Genomic DNA, 22,395 nt, shown 5'->3' on the forward strand with positions numbered 1-22,395 from the left:
TTCTAGATTTTTTGATGACAGCCATTCTGACTGGTGTGAGATGATATCTCATTGTAGTTTTGATTTGCATTTCTCTAATGATTAATGATGTTGAGCATTCTTTCATGTGTTTGTTGGCAATCTGTATATCTTCTTTGGAGAAGTGTCTATTTAGGTCTTCTGCCCATTTTTGGATTGGGTTGTTTGTTTTTTGCTTATTGAGCTGCCTGAGCTGCTGGTAAATTTTGGAGATTAATCCTTTGTCAGTTGCTTCATTTGCAAATATTTTCTCACATTCTGAGGGTTGTCTTTTGGTCTTGTTTATGGTTTCCTTTCCTGTCCAAGCAGAATTTTAAAAAACAAAAAAACACCCTGACACATACAATGCATTTAAACTGATAAAGGCAAAAATGAAGAGAAAATCTTGAAGGAAGTCATAGAAAAAAGACACATCACATATAGAGGAACAAAGAAAAGAATACAGCAGACCTCTCACCAGAAACTATACTAGCCAAGAGAGTTCAGAGAGCTTCCAGATTGGTTAACACTTGGAGATTCGGGGAGAGTGGCACACTTGGAGATGGCGTGGATGCTCTGCACCCTTTCCCAATACCTTGTCCTATGCATCTCTTCCATGTGGCTGTTCCTGAGTTATATCCTTTCATATTAAACCAGTAATAGTCATTATCCAACTTTTAGAGGGGATGGATCATCTGCAAAGAGGGGAACTGCTTGCTGCAATACTCCATAAAGGAAGTATCTATTTCAACTCTTTTGCCCATTTAAAAAAACTGGGTTGGGGAGAGTGGCCAAGATGGTGGAATAGAAAGACCTTGAGCTCACCTCCTCTCACGAGCACACCAAAATCACAATGTGCAGAACAACCATCTTTGAGAAAGACTGAAATGTACCAGAAAAAATTTCTACAATTAAAGACATAAAGAAGGAACCCCAAGAAGACCAGTAGGAGAGGCAGATCCGTGATATAATCAAATCCCATATCTCCTGGGTGGGTGACCCACAAACTGGAGAATAATTGTATTACAGAGGTTCTCCCACAGGAGGGAAAGTTCTGAGCCCCAAGTCGAGTCCCGCAGCTCAGGGGTCCAGCACCAGGAAGAAGAGCCCCCAGAGCATTTGGCTTTGAAGGCCAGCGAGGCTTGATTACAGGAGCTCCACAGGATTGGGGGAAATAGAGACTTCACTCTTAAAGGGAACACACAAAACTTCACACCCACCGGGACCAAGGGCAAGGGAGCTCTCTCCTGGAGGATGACATTTTGGTACCAAGACCTGGTCCCACCTAACACCTATAGGCTCCAAGGCTGGGATGCCTCAGGCCAACAACAAACTGGGCGGGCACACAGCCCCACCCATCAGCAGACAAGCTACCTAAAGATTTCCTAAGCACACAGCTCCCTCTAGACATGCCCCTAGACACAGCCTTGCCCACCAGAGGGCCCCAGTTCTACCCACCAGGGGGCAGGCATCGGCCCCTCCCACCAGGAAGTGTCACAAGCCTCTAGACCAGCATCACCCACCAGAAGGCAGACACCAGAAGCAAGAAAATGACAGTCCCACAGCCTGCAGACCGAGTCTGCAAAGGGAGGCCAGATTCTACCCTGGGACCGTCTGGCACCTGGCCCTTGGGTGATGAGAGGGGAGTGCACTGCTGGCATGAGTAAGACGTCTCCTACAGAGGGTCACTTCTCCAAGGTTGAGACTATTGTTAAAATGACCATACTACTCAAGGCAATCTACAGATTCAATGCAACCCCTATCAAATTACCAATGGCATTTTTCACAAAAATATTTTAAACTTGTATGGAAACACAAAAGACTCCAAATAGCCAAAACAATCTTGAGAAAGAAGAACAGAGCTGGAGGAATCATGCTCCCTGGCTTCAGACTATGCTACAGAGCTACTGTAATCAAAACAGTATGTTACTGGCACTAAAACAGACATATAGAACAATGGAATAGGATAGAAAGCCCAGAAATCAACCCATGCACTTATGATCATTTAATCCACAACAAAGGAGGCAAGAGTATACAATGGAGAAAAAGACAGTCTCAATAACTGGTGCTGGGAAACCTGCACAAGTGAAAGAATGAAATTAGAACATTCTCTAACACCATACACACAAAAAAACCTCAAAATGGATTAAAGACCTAAATATAAGACCAAATACTACAAAATTCTTAGAGGAAAACACAGGCAGAACACTCTTTGACATAAATTGTAGCAATAATTTTTTGGATCCCTCTCTGAGAGAAATGGAAATAAAAACAAAAACAAACAAATGGGACCTAGTCAAACTTACATGCTTTCGCACAGCAAAGAAAACCATAAACAAAACAAAAAGACAACCTACAGACTGGGAGAAAATATTTGTAATCGATACTACCAATAAGGGATTAATTTCCAAAATATACAGACAGCTCAGGCAACTCAATATCAAAAAAAAAAAAAAAGACCCAATCAAAAAATGGGCAGAAGTCCTAAACAGACATTTCTCCAAAGAAGACATACAGATGGCCAACAGGCACGTGTAAAGATGCTCAATACCACTAATTACTAGAAATGCAAATCACAACTACAATGAGGTATCACACCAGTCAGAACAGCCATCATTAAACAGTCTACAAATAATAAATGCTGGAGAGGGTGTGGAGAAAAAGGAACCCTCCTACACTGTTGGGAATGTAAATTGGTGCATCCACTATGGTAAACAGTCTGGAAATTCCTTAAAAACTAAAAATAGAGTTACCATATGATCTTGCAATTCCACTCGTGGGCATATATCCAGAGAAAACTCTAATTTGAAAAGAAACGTGCACCCCAATGTTCACAGCAGCACTATTTACAATAGCCAAGACATGGAAACAACCCAAATGTCCATCAACAAGTGAATGGATAAAGAAGATGTGGTATATATACACAATGGAATATTACTCAGCCATAAAAAATGAAATAATGCCATTTGCAACAACATGGATGGACCCAGAGATTATCATATTAAGTGAAGTCAGACAAAGACAAATACTACATGATATCACTTACACATGGAATTTAAAAAAATGATACAAATAAACTTATTTACCAAGCAGGAACAGACTCACAAACATAGAAACAAACTTATGATTACCAAAGGGGATAGTGGGGTGGGGAGGGGGAGGGATAAATTAGGAGTTTGAAACTAGCAGGTACAAACTACTATACATAAAATAGGTAAACAACAAGGACCTACTGTATAGCACAGGGAACTGTATTCCATATCTTGTAATAACCTATAATGGAAAAGAGTCTGAAAGAGGATATATATGTACAACTGAATCACTTTGCTGTCTACCTGATACTATAAAACACTGTATATATATCGCCAAAGACAATGGAGTGACATCTTCAAAATACTGCATGAAAGAAACTTTAAACTTGGAATTTTATACCCAGCAAAAAAAATGTTTGAATATGAAGACAAGACAAGTAATTTTCAAATACAAATAACTTAGAGAATTCATACAGACCTTCACTGCATGATATATTGAAGTAAGTTCTACGGGAAGAAGGAATACAAAGTGGGACAGCAAATATACACAAAGAAATAAAGAGCTCTAAAAATGGTAACAATGAATATAAACATGAAACATATTTTATGTTTAATCACTCTAAAACATAAGCAGCACAAAGAGTTCACAGTTGAATATGGAGCATAATACCATCCCTAGAAACAATGAAAGCACAACAGGAAAATAAGATAAATGGAAATTAAAATCTAATATGTTAAGATGTACTAAAAAAAATAAAGAAAATGACAAAAGCATTGAAAGATAAAGAAAATTCTCAATTAGATAACCTCAGAAACCAAGTATTAGGAAGAAAAACTTATTTGAAAAGAGGTGAAAGAACTCAGAAAAACTTAGAAATAAAGAAAAAGAAAGATGTAAGAGCAAAAAAGCATAATGGATACTGATTTAAGAGAAAATTAGATGGCCATTTTAGGCATCTGATTTTGCAACCTTACCACAGAACTTTAGATAGACCACAAAGTGAACTTAGTACTATTCAAACCATTATTAGTAGTGATTATTTGAACTTTTCGTCTTGTCACTGTTATATTAAAATAATGATCTTCAGTTCAATCTTGTGAAGAAGACATTTTCATACCAACTGCCAAAACTAAAGGTAGATATTATACTGCACAACCTTAAGCTTGCCAAAAGGTTATGTGTGTCATTTAACTGCATTTAAAAACCAACAATGCAGAACAGATATACAGAAAATTAATTAATTCTACTATTTTCTATTTATAAGGCACATCATCTCAGTTAAGCAAGGGTCTTATGGCAATCAGTTTGACTCTCAAGTTAAACTTTTAATCAGTGCCTTATTTATACTCTGCCTAACTTTTTAATGTATTACCTGCTTCAAAAGCAGCCTTCAAACTTATCAAATGGTATAGTAATAATAAATGGTACAATAATAAGGACATTGCTCAATCCATATATATTTTGGTACTGACACTAACTCCATTACAGTTCCACAAAATGTGTCAACTGTCTCATGGTAGTACTGGTTCTAGGTAACCAAGCATTCCATCTTTCAAAGGTTAAGTACTAAAAAACATATCATCAAGATAATCAGAGCCAGGTACAACTTAGAGTTATTCAGGAAAATAGGGAGTGGTTACATCTTACCTAACAGCACCAAAGAACCACTTTCATATTTTGGTACCAAATGTGAAATCCTGGCAAACACCACCTGATTCCTTTCCGTGATTTTATAATTTACAATGTCTTTATACATGTATTATATAATCTAAACCTCACAATCCTATAATGGAATACCATTACATCTCAATTTATAAATGAAAAAACAAAGTCAAACATATATTTGCCGGAAGTTAAATCTCAGGGTTTTTAATGCCAAGTCCAGTGCCCTTTGCCTCATGCTATGATCTCAGAAGATAAAGGAAATAATACTTACATGCATCACTGTGACCATGAAATTTCAAATCACTATCAACGTGTAGAAAACCTTGGAAAAAACTACTTTGAATATGCTGAAATTTATATACATCCTTTCAAGACTGAAAGACACCCAGCAAAAGTCAATAGACACAGAAATGTTTCTTCTTTCCTCTCAAAATGTCCAAAATTTGACATTTCTCTAGCTGCCTCCTTCCCCTTAAACCAACTGCTCTGTGACCATCCCCAAGCCATCCTCCATTCTCAACTGGCCCCAGGTGGATTCAGAACTGAAAGACAAGGAAATAAATGAAAAGGAAAATAATAAACGTCAAATCATTTTTTAACACCTACACTGGTAACACTAGATCCCCAGCACCAATCTTCATAGGCAGCAGTTAAGTTCTAGCCTCTGTCCATTCATCTCACTCCTTCCTAGTTTCATTTGATATGATTAAAAAACCCTAAAAATCTTAAAAGTCTCTTTTAATAAAAATTAAGTTTATTTGGTATTTTGCAATGAGATTTTTTTCCTATCTCCACTAAGACCTGTATTTAACTTTGGCTTAAGTCACAGGATTCTATGAATAAGGATAGGAAAGGTAAGGAAGAAAAGGAATAGAAGGCAAACTTCTTAGACTCTAATTTAACAATGAAATCTTTAAAAAAAAAAAAAAGAGGGGGGAGGGTATTCAAAATAGTTGTGTGCTAGCTTCAGGGGCAGAGTTTTCTTAAAAAAACAAAACGAGACCACATAGTCTAGGAAAAAAGGACACCATGATTAATACAAGTGATAGGCATGAAAAGATAAGCAGGGGAACCAATCTCTCGTGTTCCGTCCCCCCCAACTCCCCCCCCCCCGAAAAAGTATACTGGATCAGGAAACCAAATATGGCCAAAGAGTGTCACTACTGATTCCTCCCAGTGTGAAATCACTGCAATACACTCTCAATCTCTTCCTGGATCTTATTCTACTCACACAGTCCCAACATTCCTCTACTTAAACAGAGCATCAGTTCTAATGACTAAAGGCTTAGAGTTGGAGAATAATTTTAATTAGGCTTGTGTAGCTATAATATAAGTGGAAAAATTAGAATTATCTCATAGCAAACACCATGACCAGGGCTCACAGGACTTAGTCTTAGATTTTTTTTTTTTTGGCGGTATGCGGGCCTCTCACTGTTGCGGCCTCTCCTGTTGGGGAGCACAGGCTCCGGATGCACAGGCTAGGCGGCCATGGCTCACGGGCCCAGCCGCTCTGCGGCATGTGGGATCCTCCTGGACTGGGGCACAAACCCGTGTCCTCTGCATCGGCAGGTGGACTCTCAACCACTGTGCCACCAGGGAAGCCCTAGTCTTAGATTTAAGGTGGATCTAGGGAGTTCAGTGCACTTATATGGAATACAGATCTTCATTAGTGCTCCACTCTTTTTTTTAAACTGGCTTCATTCACTTTATTTTTCTCATAGAAAACTATGCGGTGGCTACAGCTGGAGCCTGGGTCCTCTGCATGAAAACTCTGGTGTGAGTCTTTACAAGATGGTCAGTGAATTCCTGATACAGAGACTTGGTAAACACCATCTTTCCAGAGATCAGGAGTGAGATAACTGTAGGTCTTGGAAATGGCATCAAAAGTGGCCTTGGTGAAGCTGCCCAGGGTGGCGGTGCAGCCCTGGCAGAGGTGTAGCAGTCATCAATTCCAACCATCATCACTAGCTTCTTGGGCACAGGGGCTGAGACGATGCCAGTGCCCCTGGGGGCAGGGATGAGGCACACCAGCACTGAGCCACAGCGGCCAGTCACCTTGCAAGGGACGGTATGGAGCTTGCTGATCTTGTCCCCCCAGTAGCCTCGCCACACAGGGATGACGGAGAGCTTGGCCAGAATGATGGCCCCACTGATGGCAGTGGCTACCTCCTTAGAGCACTCGACACCCAAATCAGCATGTCCATTGTAATCCCCAATGGCAACAAATGCCTTGAACCAGGTCTGCTGGCCAGCACGGGTCTGCTTTTGCACAGGCATAATCTTCAAAACCTCATCCTTGGGCTTCCCTGGTGGCGCAGTGGTTGAGAGTCCACCTGCCGATGCAGCGGACACAGGTTCGTGCCCTGGTCTGGGAGGATCCCACATGCCACGGAGCGGCTGGGCCCGTGAGACATGGCCCCTGAGCCTGCGCGTCCGGAGCCTGTGCTCTGCAACGGGAAAGGCCACAACAGTGAGAGGCCCGTGTACCACAAAAAAAAAAACACAAAATAACCTTGTCCTTGAGGGATGCCCCCAAGAAAAAGTCAATGATCTCAGATTCCTTGATGGGCAGAGAGAAGAGACAGATCTCCTCCAGGGACTTGATCTTCATGTCCTTGACCAGGAGGCTCAGCTTGGGGATGGGGAGCCACTCCTCATCCTCAGCCTTGCCTCTGCAAGCTCCTTGGCCTCGGCCCCGACCACGACCCTGGCCCCGGAGGCCACTGCCGAAGCCTCTGCAGAAGCCACCGCGGCCTCCCATTCCAGGGCCCCTGGGGCCTCCAGGCCCTGCCACAGCACCAGCGTCATCTGCCATTTGGTGTTTTTATGGAGAAGAAGCTAGTGCTCTACTCTTTATGTGACTAATGCTCCTTTTTCTGCTTCTCAAGGATATCAGCTTGCAATATACAACTGACCCTTGAATGACACAGGTTTGAACTGTGTGGGTCGGCTTACACACAGATTTCTTTCAGTAATGAGTACTACAGTACTGCACAATCTGCAGTTGGTTGAATACACAGATGCAGAGGGACTGCGGATATGGAGGGCTGACTGTAAGTTAAAGTGGATTTTCGACTAGGCAGAGGGTGGGCACCCCAACCTCTGCGTTACTCAAGGGTCAACTATATAGCCCTTCCAGCACCAGCACTACATCAAGAACTTTATTTTTTTTTTTCAAATAGGCCAATTCAAGTGTTTTTTTTTATTTCAAATTCCTAAAACAAAATATGATTGACCCAATATATTGTTTCAAGCCAATTCCAACAAGATTTAACTGCTATATTTTACTCATTAATTCAGAAGAGCACCCAACATAGGCCAATCAGCTGGGAAAGACAGCAAAGTCCACACAGAAGAAAAACACAGATGCGTATGTAGGAGGGGCTATAGAAACAAAAAGTTCTATTATTTAAGTGTGGACAGGGGAGATACCATACCTAATATGTTTCATTAGACAACACTCCCATCCCATTATCAGGGATAAAAGAAATCCCCAACTACATGGAAGATGTGTTCCTTGTATCCCTATCTGGATTTTTTTAAGTAACTTTTGAAAAAAATCACTTTAGTAGTTGAGTTTTATTTTATAAATACAGTACTGAATCTAAAATACAATCCAATTAAATTAGTCTTCTATTCTTGAACTGAAAATCCAAACACTACATATTGAATACAACATATACCTCTACAGAAAATGCATTCAACCAAACAGTGAAAGTCTGGACTTCAACTTTTCTTTGAATTTTACTTTGGCCACCAAAAAAATATCCTATTGACTGACCCAAGTTAACTATTGCAGATCAAAAAAGTAATAAAAGAATGATAAATAAATCCATAAAAAGATGCTCAACATCACTAGTCAATAGGGGAATACAAATTAAAACCACAATGAAATACTACTTTATACCCACTACACAGGCTATAATCAAAAAAAGAAAAGAACAGAAAAATAATACATATTGGTGAGGATGTAGAGAAACTGAAATCCTTGCACATTACTGGTGGAAATGTAAAATGGTGCAGCCTCTGTGGAAAACAGTTTGGCAGTCCCTCAAAATGTTAAACATAGAATTACCACATTACTTCAGCAATTACACTCCTAGGTAAATACTGCAGAGCCTGGAAAACATAATGTTCAAACAAAAACTTCCACATGAATGTTCATGGGAACATTATTCACAATAAATAAAAAATGAAAACAACCCAAATGTCTATCAACTGATGAATGGATAAAAGAAATGTGGTCTATTGCTAGAATGGAATATTATTAAGCCATAAAAAGTGATACACACTACAACATGGAGGAACCTTAAAAAGATTATGCTAATTGAAAGGCACCAGACACAAAACACCACATATTGTATAATTCCATTTATATGAAATGTCCAAAAAACATGCAAATCTATAGAGACAGAAAGCAAATTAGTGGTTGCCAAGGGAAGAGAAGGAGAGTGACTGCTTAATGCGTATAGGGTTTCCTTTTGGTGTGATGAAAATATTCTGGGATTAGATAGTGATGATGGCTGCACAACACTGTCAATGTACTGAATTGCACAGTTTAAATGGTTAAAATGGTGAATTTTATGAGGTATGAATTTTACCTCAATTTTTTTTAAAAATAGAGAACTACTGAGGAAGTAACTGGAATGGATCCTACAGAATGGAAGCATACTATCATAAGATTCTTACATTGTATATGAAATGACATAACATGATTTTAGAATATAAAAAACTAAAAATGAGTACTATAAACCCTAGAGCAAACAATCCCCCCCAAAACACACACACATCCCACTCAATTATCACTAATAAGTCAACTGTAGAAACAAAACAGAAATCTTAAAAACACCCAATTAATCCAAAAGAAGGCAGGAAAAGAAGGAAAAAAGACAAAAAAGAAATAGAATAGAGGGGACAAACAGAAAACAAAGAGCAAGCAAGACATACACATAAAACCAAGCACATCATAACTATGTTAAAATGCAAAAAATGGGGCTTCCCTGGTGGCGCAGTGGTTGAGAATCCGCCTGCCGATGCAGGGGACACGGGTTCGTACCCCGGTCTGGGAAGATCCCACATGCCGCGGAGCGGCTGGTCCCGTGAGCCATGGCCGCTGAGCCTGTGCGTCCGGAGCCTGTACTCCGCAATGGGAGAGGCCACAACAGTGAGAGGCCCGCGTACCACAAAAAAAAAAAAAAAAAAAAAAAAAAAAAAAATGCAAAAAGTCTAACCAAGCCACTTAAAAGGCAAATTGTCATAATAAATAAAAAAGAAACACTCAAACATATGCTATCTACAAGAAACCTACTTTAAAAATTAAAACAGATATAGAAGTAGTGAAAGACAAAAAAACATGCCACGTACACACTTAAAGAAAGCTGGAGAGGTTATGCTAACAGACTAAATAGATTTCAGAACAACAAATATTACCAGGAATAAGCAAGGACATTTCAAAATAATAAAGGGATCAATCCACCAACTCTAAATGCATGTGCCCTACTAATAAAGTTTCAAAATACGTGAAACAAAATTGACAGAATTGCAAGGAAACATAGCAAAACCCACAATTACACTTGGAATGGTTAAATATTTTAACACCCCATTCAGTAATTGACAGAACAAGTATATAGAAAATCAGGAGTATACAGAGTTTAACACATCAAAAAACTTGACATTTATAGAATATACCAGTCTACACACTGCAGAAAACTCATTTTTTTTCAAATGCATATGGAACATTAACCAAGATAAAGCTTATCGTGAACCATGAAACAAGTCTCAATAAATTTAAAAGGACTGAATGCACACAATTCATATTCTCTGAATGAAACTGAATTATATTAGAACTCAATAACAGAATATCCAGAAAATTCTCAATTAGAAATTAAAACATTTCTAAATAATCCATTCTTCAAATAAGAAATCACAATGGGGACTTCCCTGGTGGCACAGTGGTTAAGAATCCACCTGCCAATGCAGGGGACATGGGTTAGAACCCTGGTCCGGAAGCCTCCACATGCCACAGGGCAACTAAGCCCGTGTGCCACAACTACTGAGCCTGCTCTCTAGAGCCCACGAGCCACAACTACTGAAGCCCGTGCACCGCAACAAGAGAAGCCACTGCAATGAGAAGCCCGCGCACCGCAACGAAGAATAGCACCCCTTCACCGCAACAAGAGAAAACTTGCAGGCAGCAACGAAGACCCAATGCAGCCATAAATAAATAAATAAATAAATAACCAAAAAAAGTTTAAAAAAAAATCCGTGGAAATGACAAAAGGTATATTAAACTGAATGAAAATTAATGCAGGGATTAGAAAGGGAAACTAATAGAATTAGATGTTTTTCTTAGAAAAGAAGGCCAAAATAATCTAAGATTCTGTACTCAGAAGCCAGAAAATGATGAAACTCATAGTAGAATAATAAAAATAAAGCCAAATATCAGTGAAATAGAAAATGGACAAACATTTAGAAAATCAATAATACCAAAACCAGTTATTTGAAAAGATTAATAAAACTGACCCTCTGGCTAAACTGTTCAAGGAAAAAAAAAGAGAAAACACAAATTACCAGAATCAGGAATGAAAGAAGGGACATCCCTCCAAATCCTACAAACATTTAAAACATAAAGAAGTATTAAAGCCTAAGTCAGAAAGAGAAAATCAAATATTGTATATTAACGCATATATGTGGAATCTAGAAAAATGGTACAGATGAACCGGTTTGCAGGGCAGAAATAGAGACACAGATGTAGAGAACAAATGTATGGACAAGGCTGGGAAGCAGGGAGGTGGTGGTAGTGGTGGTGGTGGTGGTGGTGGGATGAATTGGGAGATTGGGACTGACATGTATACACTAACATGTATAAAATAGATAACTAGTAAGAACGTGCTGTATAAAATAAATAAATAAAATAAAATTCCAAAAAACAAAAAAAAGTATTATGAACTTATGCCAACAAATTCAATAGCTTGGGTGAAATGGAGAAATCCTTTGGCAGACAAATTACCAAAGCTCACTTAAGAAATAAAGAACCTGAATTGCCCTTTACCAATTAAAGAAACTGAAATAGTAAATAAAAATCTTGCCACAAAAACTATGGCTTCACTGATGAATTCTACCAGACACTTAAGAATGAAACATACCAATTCCACAAACTGTTTCAGAAGACAGAGATGAGCTGAACTGTATCCTCTCCCAAATCCATACATTGAAATCCTAGCCCTCAGTACCTCAGAAGGCTGTATTTGGAGACTGGGCCTTAAAGAGCTAATTACGATAAAATGAGGTCATATACGTGGGACCTAATCCCAATATGACTGGTGTCCTTATAAGAGATTAGGATACAGACAACACACAGACCCAGGGACAACCATGTGAAGGCACAACAAGAGGTGGCCATCAGCATGTCAAGGAGAGAAGCCTCAGAAGAACCCAAACCTGACAACACCTTGATCTTGGACATCCAGCCTCTAAAACTGTTGAGAAAATAACTTTCTATTTTTTAAGCTACCCAGTCTGTAATTATGTTATAGCAGCCCTAGCAAACTAATACACCCTGATATCAAAACCAAAAAATATAAAGTAAATATATGTATGTTACAAGAAAACCATAGACCAATATCACTCATAAATAAAAATACAAAATATCTCTTTAAGAAAATCAGTAAATAGGGCATGAAATTGGAAAAGAAAGAAGTAAAACTATATTGATTTTCAGATGACATGACTGTCTTCTCAGAAAATCACATCGGTTCTACCAAAAAACTATTAGAAGTAATAAGTGAACTTAACAGTTCACAGGACACAAGGTCAGTACACAAAAATAAATTTTATTTTTATATTAGCAACAATTAGAAGTTGAATAGCAAATTAGCAATTTTTAATTAGAAATTAAAATAACACAACAGCATTAAAAACATGAACTACTTAGGAGTAAGTTTAACAAAACATGTGCAAGATCCAAAAACTGATAACTATAAAACTCTGCTAAGAGAAATTAAAGACCTAAATAACTGGAGAAACATACTATGTTTATGGCTCAAAGATTCAATATTGTTAAGATGTCAAATCTCCCCAAATTGAGTCATAGATTCAAAGTAACTCAAATTAAAATCTTAGCATGCTTTTTTTAAGAAATTGGTAAACTAAATCTATGTGGAAATGCAAACACCCTAAATAACTAAATCAACTTTGAAACAGAGGAACAAAACTACACTATCTGATTTCAAGATTTACGACAATGATACTGAAATCCAGACAGTGTGGTACTGGCATAAGGATAAACACATAGATCAATGGAACAGAATAAAGACTCCAGAAATAAACTTATACATATTAATTAATTTTTGAGAAAGGTTCCAAGAAAATTCAATGAACAAAGATGGTCTTTTCAACAAATGGGTGCTACAATAACCGGACATCTACAGTAAAGGGAAAAAAATCTTCAACCCTTACCACACACAGTATATAAAAATTAACATGAAATGATTATATACCTAACCACAAAAAAGCTATAAAGCTTCTAGAATATACAAGAAGACTTAGACAACAATTTCTTCAATAGAACACAAAAGTCATAGACTGTAAAAGAAAAAAATCCATAAACTGGACTTAAAATTTAAACTTTTGCACTTCAGAAGACTGCTCCGAACACTAAAAAGAAAACAACAGACTGGGAGAAAACATCACAATATTTGGGACTTACATGCAAATTATGACAATAAGATACTACACACACGCCTACTAGAATGACTGAAATTTCAAAGACTGAAAACAGCAAGTGTTGGCAAGAATGTGGAACTGAAACTCATACATTGCTGGTAGAAATGCAAAATGATAGTCACTTTAGAAAACAGTTTTGCAGTTTCTTATAATGCTAAATATACACTTGGCAATACAACCCAGCAATACACTCCTATGTATTTACCCAAGAGATGTGAAGGTCCACACAGAAACCTGAATGTGAATGTTTACAACAGCTTTCTTTACAATCACTGAAAACTTTAGGAACAAAGAAACTCAAATATCTTTTAACTGATGAGTATATAAAGAAATCACATTATATCCATGTAATGGAATACTACTCAGCAATTAAAGAAAATTAGTGAGACATTCAACATTATTGAATCTCAAAAACATTACTCCAAATAAAAGAAGTCAGGCACAAAAGTCTACATACTGAATGACTCCATTAATATAAAATCCTAGAAAAGGCAAAACTATATTGATAGAAAACAGATGACCAGTTGCCAGGTGTCACAGATGAGGTTCAAAGACAGAGTGCAAAGGTGTATAGCACACTGAACTTGCTAGTGTGATGGAAATGTTCTGTATCTTGATTAGGGTGGTAACATAGATGTATTCATTTGTCAAATTCATTGAACTATACACATAAAACTGGTGACAGCTATGGTATGCAAATTATATCTTAATAAAGATGATTTTAAACAAAATCTCCAGCCTCTGAAAGGCAAAGGAATATAGTGGTTAAGAACTTGAGCTTTGAGCCAAAACGTCTGGATATAAATACTGATACCACCATTATTAACTATACGAACTGAGCTTTGAGCCAAAAGCCCATCCTTAAACTAAACTGAGGCCTCATACCCAGTAAGTACTTATACATTGTACATAAATATGTAACCAAAGTTTCATCAAACTATCTTTTCATTCCCAGTAAGTACTTATACATTGTACATAAATATGTAACCAAAAGTTTCATCAAACTATCTTTATAATGACAGGTTCTATGATATCTGCTATTTTATTTCACTTTTTAATAATTTGGAAAAGTTACAGTAGCAAGAATGGTCAACAAATTTCATCTTTAGGGCTAAATGTAATTAATAGGTAGTGGTTGCCTGCAGTGCTATGTTGAGGACCGTGAGACAACATCTGAATTCAGAAGAGTATTTAACATCTGCCATGGTACTAAGAGAAGCAATAATGCCAGGATGTGATACTATAATTATGTGATTAAAACTCTTTCTTCACATTAAATCATGAGCTCCTTCAGGATAGTCCATTTTTAATAGTTTGACATGAGAATTTATTAAATGGTAGATGGACTTCATGTAGATTCTACCTACATTTTATCAGGCAGAGGTAACCTTCCCACAAGGGGCTTACTATCTACCTAAAAATACTTATTTCTACTACAACTCAGAGAGTATCTGGGACTTGAAGAGGTAAAAAAGGTTATTTCAGGGGGATGGAAAAGCTAATGCAGAGGCAGTAGTAATATGATAACATAAAAGAAAGAAGTTGTCTTCCAAACAGAGGCTATACTCGTACTTTAAACCAATCATGTAAGAAAAATTTGAAAAATCAAAGTAACAAAGACATCCTCTGAATGTCAGAGATTTATCCAACTTCAAGCTATATACTACTCTCTACTGTACTACAGATTCTCCATCTATAAAACACTGTTAGAATTATCTGCAACTTGACGATACTTTCAATCCTTTGAAAGAAATATTAAAGTAAAAACTATAAATCCCTAAAATGTTCATCAATTCTGCAATTAAATATAAACTTACTTTCAAATATGAGTCAGGAGAGGCCAATATGTGTTATTGATAATTAGGCATTTGACCTTAAATCAACCATTCTCAAGGAGGAGAAGAGGACATGTCATTATTACCAAGGGAGCTTCTGCAAACTACACTGCCCACTCCAGCCTCCAATTCAGTTTTGTCCTGTTGGGATATGGGCAGGCAGACAGGCAAGGGGAGGGAGTAGTTAAGGATAAAGACATTTATCTCCTGTGATTATGAAACAGCTGTTTCCCTTCAGCCTACCACATTTAAGAACCACGAGGCTAAATACATGTACTTCAACTTATAGATATGAAATTTTTAAATTCCATACAAAGAAGGCACTGAATTGAGAATTGGGAGATACGAGTTTTAATTTTGTCCTTGAGCTGTCCCATCTGAAACCAAGTTACTTAACTTCTCTGTACCTCAATGAGAATACAATTATATTAGTATTATATTAAAGTTGGAAGTTCTATATAACTTCACAGAATTGCTCTAGGATAAAATGAAACATGAAGTATAAACATATCTTTAAAATGTGATGAATAAGGAATTGTTATCATTATTCAAACTTAAGCCTCATTTAGATGTAAAAGCTTAGAATAATTTGGATTGGTTCACAGTTTGACCTTGAAGCAGACAAGACCAACCACCCAGAGCCAATTAGAAATGAAAAGGATTCCTTGGGCCTTGCCTAATCCTCACCTTCCTACCCCAAATGCTTGGCCAAATCAAATCTAGCTTGAGAATCAGGAAAACTGATTCCCATTAATGAATTCTTCTGAATATTCAACCTCACCAGAAAAAGAAACAGAGGACTATGAGATTCTTAGAAAGTGAAATATTCGGAATTTTTAACTCATGACTCTCACTGGACACTTCCACTTGGAATATAAAAGAAAGCAGAAAAATCTAAACAATATGGTTAAGACTCAAGAGACCGGATTTTAATTTTTAAAAATTAGTTGACAGACTAACAAAAATTTTAATAATCTTACCCCTAAAAAATAAAATTAGTGCCAGCTGCTTATACTCTCCCATCCCTCTTCAATTTCCTATAAAATGGCTTATCGTAGTATAATGAAGTGCATACAGTGCCTGGCAGACAGTGAGTGCCAAAGAAATATCTGTTGAATGAATGATTAATTTCCTTCTTTCTCACACCTTTTACACTAGCTTAGTGTACCTATATGGATGCTGGCATGTTTGTTTTCTTTTAACCTACTAAAAAGTGAAATGCAAATGGTGGCTAAAAAGACAAACTGCAAACCCTCACTTTATTTCATTAGCTTCTACTTTATCTTATGGGATTCTCTACTGGCTATGAACACAAACACATCTTATACCCAACGATAAGCTGCTCAAATTATTTATAAATAACAATTACAATTATAGCCCAGTTTCAGTGAAAAATGAATCAATTCTGAATCCAGAATAATTTATGACAAAAGCAAAAGTATGAATAAAGATATTTTTACTGCAAGAACTAGAAACTATAAGTCTAATCAATAACTTTCCTACAGTCCCAACTTCTAGTCTTATCATATTTAATGACAACAACTCGGATCATCTTCAACCATGAAGTGAATCAACTTCCCCTATAGTGACAGTGCAAGCCAACTTCCTACATCACTAGTATTCTAGTCTATCAACAATTTCCTCCAGAGGAAAAGCACAAAATCTACCAGTTCTCACTCAGCTAAAAGCAAATCGTTTCTTGCAATCTTATCATTTGAATTGGATTTTGAACACAAAACCCAACGAAAATCGAAACACTCTCAAGCAAGACAGTCAACTCCATCTTTCACTTAATAGGTATAATCCCTCTATGCCAAATGTCATAACTGAGGACTACTGTGTAGCATTCAAGATGCTAACTATGATGACAACACGTCTAATTCCTAGCTTTTCTCAAATCCGAAGTTCCAGTATACGCTGATGTGCTAATACAAGTGTAGTGCAGTCACATCTAACACATGGATGATACTTAATAAACGTGGTCCCCTCTTTCAAGACATTCAGTTGAGAGGTGGAAGTTTTTGTGAACAGACTTTCTTGACTACAGGAGCCTCAACAACAGATTTAAAAGTGACCCAGCCTTTGAAGCGGGAGGAGATAATTTACACGTACACACGATGGATATTTACATCAAATACCACTTCTTAAAAAACAGCCATACCCATGTTTAGAGCATCATCTACCATGCTTCAATAAGCAAATTCTGACCCACAACTCCCTCCCTCAGCATCCCGGGAAGCTTAATCCTCTCCCTTTACAAGTTTAACTCACCTCAACGAACAATCCGGACTGACAGGTACCTAATTCACCAGCGAGGCAGAAAATTCAAGGCCCAACCTCCGTGCCCAACTTTCCCCTTTTATGCACAGCCATTTATTTGGCCTTTCATCTCCCCCTTATTTATTATTCCCTAACCTCCCTTCACTTCTCCCCACCAGCACTGACCTCTTTAGTACTCCCACCCTGCCTCAGGACTCCAACATTCCCCCACCTCAGCCCACCAACCGCTGCAAACGCTCGAATGCCTCTGCAGACACCACCACAGCGCCCAACAGATCGCCCCCACCCCCGGACCCCAGCAGCCCCAAGAGCAGAAAGTCCTAACGCAGAGAGGGCGAGAAGGCTGTTCGTCCAACCCACCAGACGAAGTCGTTGCTTTTGTCCTCGTAGGAGTTGATGAGCCCGTTGCACAGAGGGGCAAGCAGAGGTCGCTTCCTGCTGCCGCTCCCTAGGCTGGAGCTGCTCCCTCCTACGCCGGCGCTGGGCCTGGCTGCGCAGCTGAGCCGGGACAGGCCCGCGGACACCGCCCCGCCGCCGCTCCCGCCGCCGCTGCCGGACACTGCGGCCGCCACCAGCACAGGCCGCACCGGGCCCCCGAGGCCGCCCGAGCCCGCGGCCTGGGCCGCCCCGCCGGACGCCAGCGCCGCGGCCGAAGCCGCTACGGAAGGGGGCGACGGGGAAGAGGATAAGGACGAGGAGGCGGAAGTCACCGAGGAGGCCGCAGAGGAGCCAGGGCTGGTCCCGGCTGAGCCCGACCCGGCCTGGCGGCTCCCAGACATCGTGACTCCCTCCCCTCCGGCCGGGCGCTCGGAGGAGAGGGACCGCGACCGCGACCCGCCGCCGCCTCCCTCCCCTCTGCCTCAGTACATCCTGACTAGGCGCGCCGCGCCGGGAGGTGGGGCTGAGGAACAATAAAGTTGATTTTTGTACGGCAACCACACAACAGCGTCCGACGGGAGGGGGCGGAGGGAACTATTAAAACAAGAGCAGGAACCACTACCGCTCTCTAGGCCGCCGCCGCCGCGATCGCCGCCGCAGCCAACCCGGGCGCTCCGTGGGCCGGCCGTGCGCGCACGCGAGCGGCGGAAGGGGCGGGAGCGGCGGGGGATACAACTTTAGACACGGCCGGGGCGGCGCTCAGACAAGCACAACGTGCCCTAGGCGGCGGCGGCGGCCTAGTAGCGACCGCCGCCCTCGTCGAGAGCTGGTTTCCTTCGTGACGTGCCCGAGGGTAGGGCCGTCTCAGTGGGTGAAAGGGCTGCGGAGAGAGGAAAGGATGGTAGGAGTGGCGAAAGGGGTTGGGGAAAGGGGAGGGGGGAAAGCGCTCCAAAAGCGACTGCGCACGCGCGCCCTGGACGCCGACCCTTGCGGGTTACCCAAGGTCCCCGCTCCACGCAAAGAAGAGCGGTGCTGGCGCGGGGCAGTTGCACCACGCATGCGTTTGGGCTAGCCGCCTTCCCGAACTTTAACCGGGAGCGGCAGCTGTCGCTTGGGAGGCTGGCAGTGTGACCCAGTGGCGAGGGCACGACAGGTACTTCCGAATCGGGGATTGAAGGCCCTGAAGACTGGGGCACACGGAAAGAATCTAGAAGCTCTGAGCAGTTGAAAAGAGCACTGGACTGAGAGTCAAGGACTCTGGGCTTTGCTGTTAGCCGTTCTACAGTATTGAAGTCAGTGAATACAGTGAATAGTGCTTTGTAAAGTGCAAGCATTGTAGCAGGTGTCACCAATTGTATGCGTTCCACCATGATCTCTTGTTTTGAAAAGTTATTTCCCAAATTAAGCATAATAATAATGGGAAAACAAATCATGCTTAATCAGACCACAGCTCAGTTAAAATCTCCGTGTAACGTGAGTCTGATATCATCTTTAGCACAAAACAAGGAAACCTGGCAGTTAATACCACGAGAAGATGCAATTTATGGTAGGCTTTTTGAAATATTGAAAGTTGATTACAGATTTTCATTTGCCATTTTGAGACTCCATAAGATTCTGGGGGATGTAAATTAGAAACAACTAAACTGTGATTTTCAGTATCCTTTACAACGCTATCATTCTATGATTCTCAGAGGGAAAGATCTCAGAGTTAATTCTGTTCTGGGTATTGAAGACTATAGGGGCAACTAGACGGCCTTTCCCTAGGAACAGCTGTCTGTGCTGAGGGGCCAGGGCCAGGGAAGGGCCTAGATGAAGGCCCAGCAACAATAGCTAGCCATTCACCTGGCAGTGAACCATCGTAAGGCTCAAGTCTGCCTTAGCTGTTCACCTTCATGTTCCCAGCTCAGGTTTCTGCTCAGAATAATGATATAAGAATGGGCATGTCAGATTTCCAACAACCACCTTCCTTTCATGAATATTGTGTTATCCAACCCTTTGTTTAAATTCACTTTCAAGACCCATCTAAAATGTGAAGCCTTACTGACTCCTCAGCAGAAAGAGTTGCCCCCATTTGTGCCCCTAGGATATTTTGTTTGCACTTATAACATTGTATTTTAGTAGCTTATATATGTATAATTCTCCTCTACTAGCCTATCAACTTCAGATTTGTATTCCCAGCGAATTCAGCACGTAACACAATTCCTGGCCTATGGTAAGTGCTTGTTAAATTTTTCTTGGCAAACAAATAAAGCAATTGATCTCATTTTTATCTTAATTATTTGCTTAAACTCTGTCTTTCCAACTAAAATTTAAGCTCCATGCTAAAGAGGATAATATTCTCAGTGGGCATTCCATAATTTTTTTATGAAAGAATGGATGAATAAATGAATGTAAAGAATTTGATGAATATTTATTGAAAATTTATTACATATAGGCCTGGACTAGGCAAGAAAGAGATAAAGAAGTATATAAAACATTGCTTCTACATTCAGAAAGTTTATGGAATAATTGAGGAATTAGAAAAATACATAGATAAGTAATATTACCAAGGTGCACATGTTTATTGAGTAAAGCAGAGAATCAACATAGGAACTGAAGCAAGAGCAAGTGCTTAGGGCCAGCCATGCTGAGGGAGGGAAAGTTAGGCCTGAAGAGAAAAGTATGGCTTGGTCAGTTAAAGTGTAATTAAAGTCATGAGCCCAGAAAATAAATAAGTAAAAAATGCTTACATCAAGTTCAGATGTCTATTTGATAGGGGTAAAAGAGTTCATTCAGTAAAAATTGATTTGGGGGCCATATTGTAAAGAGCCTTGACTCTACTTTGAAAAATAGCTTACAAGCAATTGGAAATAATGAAGCCATTAAGTGGGGATAAATATATTGAAAGTGGTGTTTTGAAGATTATGTTTTCAGCAGATTAATTTGAGAAGAGCTGGGAGATTAGGAGCAAAGAGACTAATTAGGAAAAGATTATAGCAGTCCAAGCATAAGTGATGAGATTCTAGATTAGGGTGCAGACAAGGAAAGTAAAGGAGTATTCTGAAAAACAAAACAAACAAAAACACAAAAGAATCTACAGGATTAAGTTACTCTCTGTAAAAGAATCTTCATGATCCTTGAGGGCATGACCCATGTCTGTCTTGTTCATCACTGTCTTTCCCAGTGCTTGGCACAAAGGCCAATAAGTTGATTAAGTAAAAATGAGGGAACACGAGGATGAATGACTCCAATGATGGCTTCAGGTATACCAGCATTACAGAATTAGAGATGGACAGTGGATGGTTTAATTTTGGATGTGTTAAGTGAGCGTGGGATGAAAATACATTCAAGTAAGCATATCTAGCCAGTGACTGAAAATTCAGGCTAGGGCACAGGAGAAAATTCAGCACATAACAGAAATAAAACCTCAGGTTCCTGAGCTCTTTCTCCAGGGATATTGAATCTATGGTTCTGGGCTAGGACCTATGAATATGCATTCTTATCATCACCCAGGTGAACCTGATGCAGGTAACCTTTTGAGAAATACTGTGATTAGTATTGTAGGGAGTATAGGAGAAATAGGTAAAATAGCCTCTTCCAGTTATCTTATTCAGGGGACAGAAAGTGATAAGACCCCAGCTGAGAAGTCTCCTAGGAAAAAATTATCAATGCTTATTTGTATCTCTTTGGAACCTATCTTCAGTAAAATCTGAATTCACAAAAGGAAGCTGAGGGAATGTGATGCAATAGAATTTCCCTTTTATACCAGATAAATGTATAAAGACTATTCTGAAAGTACACAGTCCTTTCTAGTTTCTAATGGCAAGATCTTCTGGGAAAGCAGAAGAGAAAAGAGGAAGAATGGCAAAACACACACACACCCACACACGCACCCACATACACACACACAGGAAGTCAGCCAATTCAGGAGAAGTAGCTAACAGGAGAAGAGAAGAGAACATTAATGAAAAATAAAAGTAAAAGTGAAATAAAAACTAAGCCCTAATAATTCCAAAGTCTTCTACAAAAACGGTTCTCCTGAAGTAAAGTCTCATGTAGTTAAGATGGAATGGAATTACCAAGAGGATTGAACTTCCCAGACCCATTTCTAAGGTGTCTTATCTAAATACAATATTTTAGGGAAATACGGCGAGTGGTTTCCATTTTCAACTAACCCTGCCCTTTGGTAACCAATCTCCCAAAAAGATCCTCCCTAAAAAGCTTTATCTGCCTGACTCACCTGAAGGGTTTGCTTCCTGTTAGCCCTGTATGCTGTCTAACCAAATCTGTGAATGAATGACAGCTTTCTATTTTTTTTTTAATTTAATGTGGTTGCCCTGTTACAAGAACATAAGGGATGTGAAATAAACATGCTATTGAACAGCTAAATTGAGAAGAAAAAGGAGAAAAATATCTTCTGTCCATGTGAATGGAAGGAAAGAAATAGAAAAGTTTATGAAACGCAATAACATAGTAATGCATCTAGCAGAAAATAATCTATAAT

At 39.5% G+C, this 22,395-nt stretch overlaps 1 protein-coding gene and 1 pseudogene across 2 annotated transcripts in view; both read right to left on the minus strand.

Annotated features, from left to right (window-relative positions):
• COP1 (COP1 E3 ubiquitin ligase) overlaps positions 1-18,471 on the minus strand; it is a 293,722-nt gene extending 275,251 nt beyond the window's left edge. Inside the window, exon 1 of one of the 2 annotated variants that reach the window (XM_055084173.1) lies at positions 17,895-18,471. In XM_055084173.1, coding sequence (XP_054940148.1) covers positions 17,895-18,313 — 419 coding nt within the window. In that variant the 5' untranslated portion in view covers positions 18,314-18,471. The remainder of the gene's footprint in view (positions 1-17,894) is intronic. The other variant, XM_007117809.4, reaches the window with a different exon arrangement.
• LOC102987909 (40S ribosomal protein S2-like) lies at positions 6,421-7,510 on the minus strand (annotated as a pseudogene).
• Positions 18,472-22,395: the final 3,924 nt, after the last annotated feature.

Source organism: Physeter macrocephalus, chromosome 4 (assembly GCF_002837175.3).
Source record: "Physeter macrocephalus isolate SW-GA chromosome 4, ASM283717v5, whole genome shotgun sequence".
Taxonomy (NCBI): Eukaryota; Metazoa; Chordata; class Mammalia; order Artiodactyla; family Physeteridae; genus Physeter; species Physeter macrocephalus.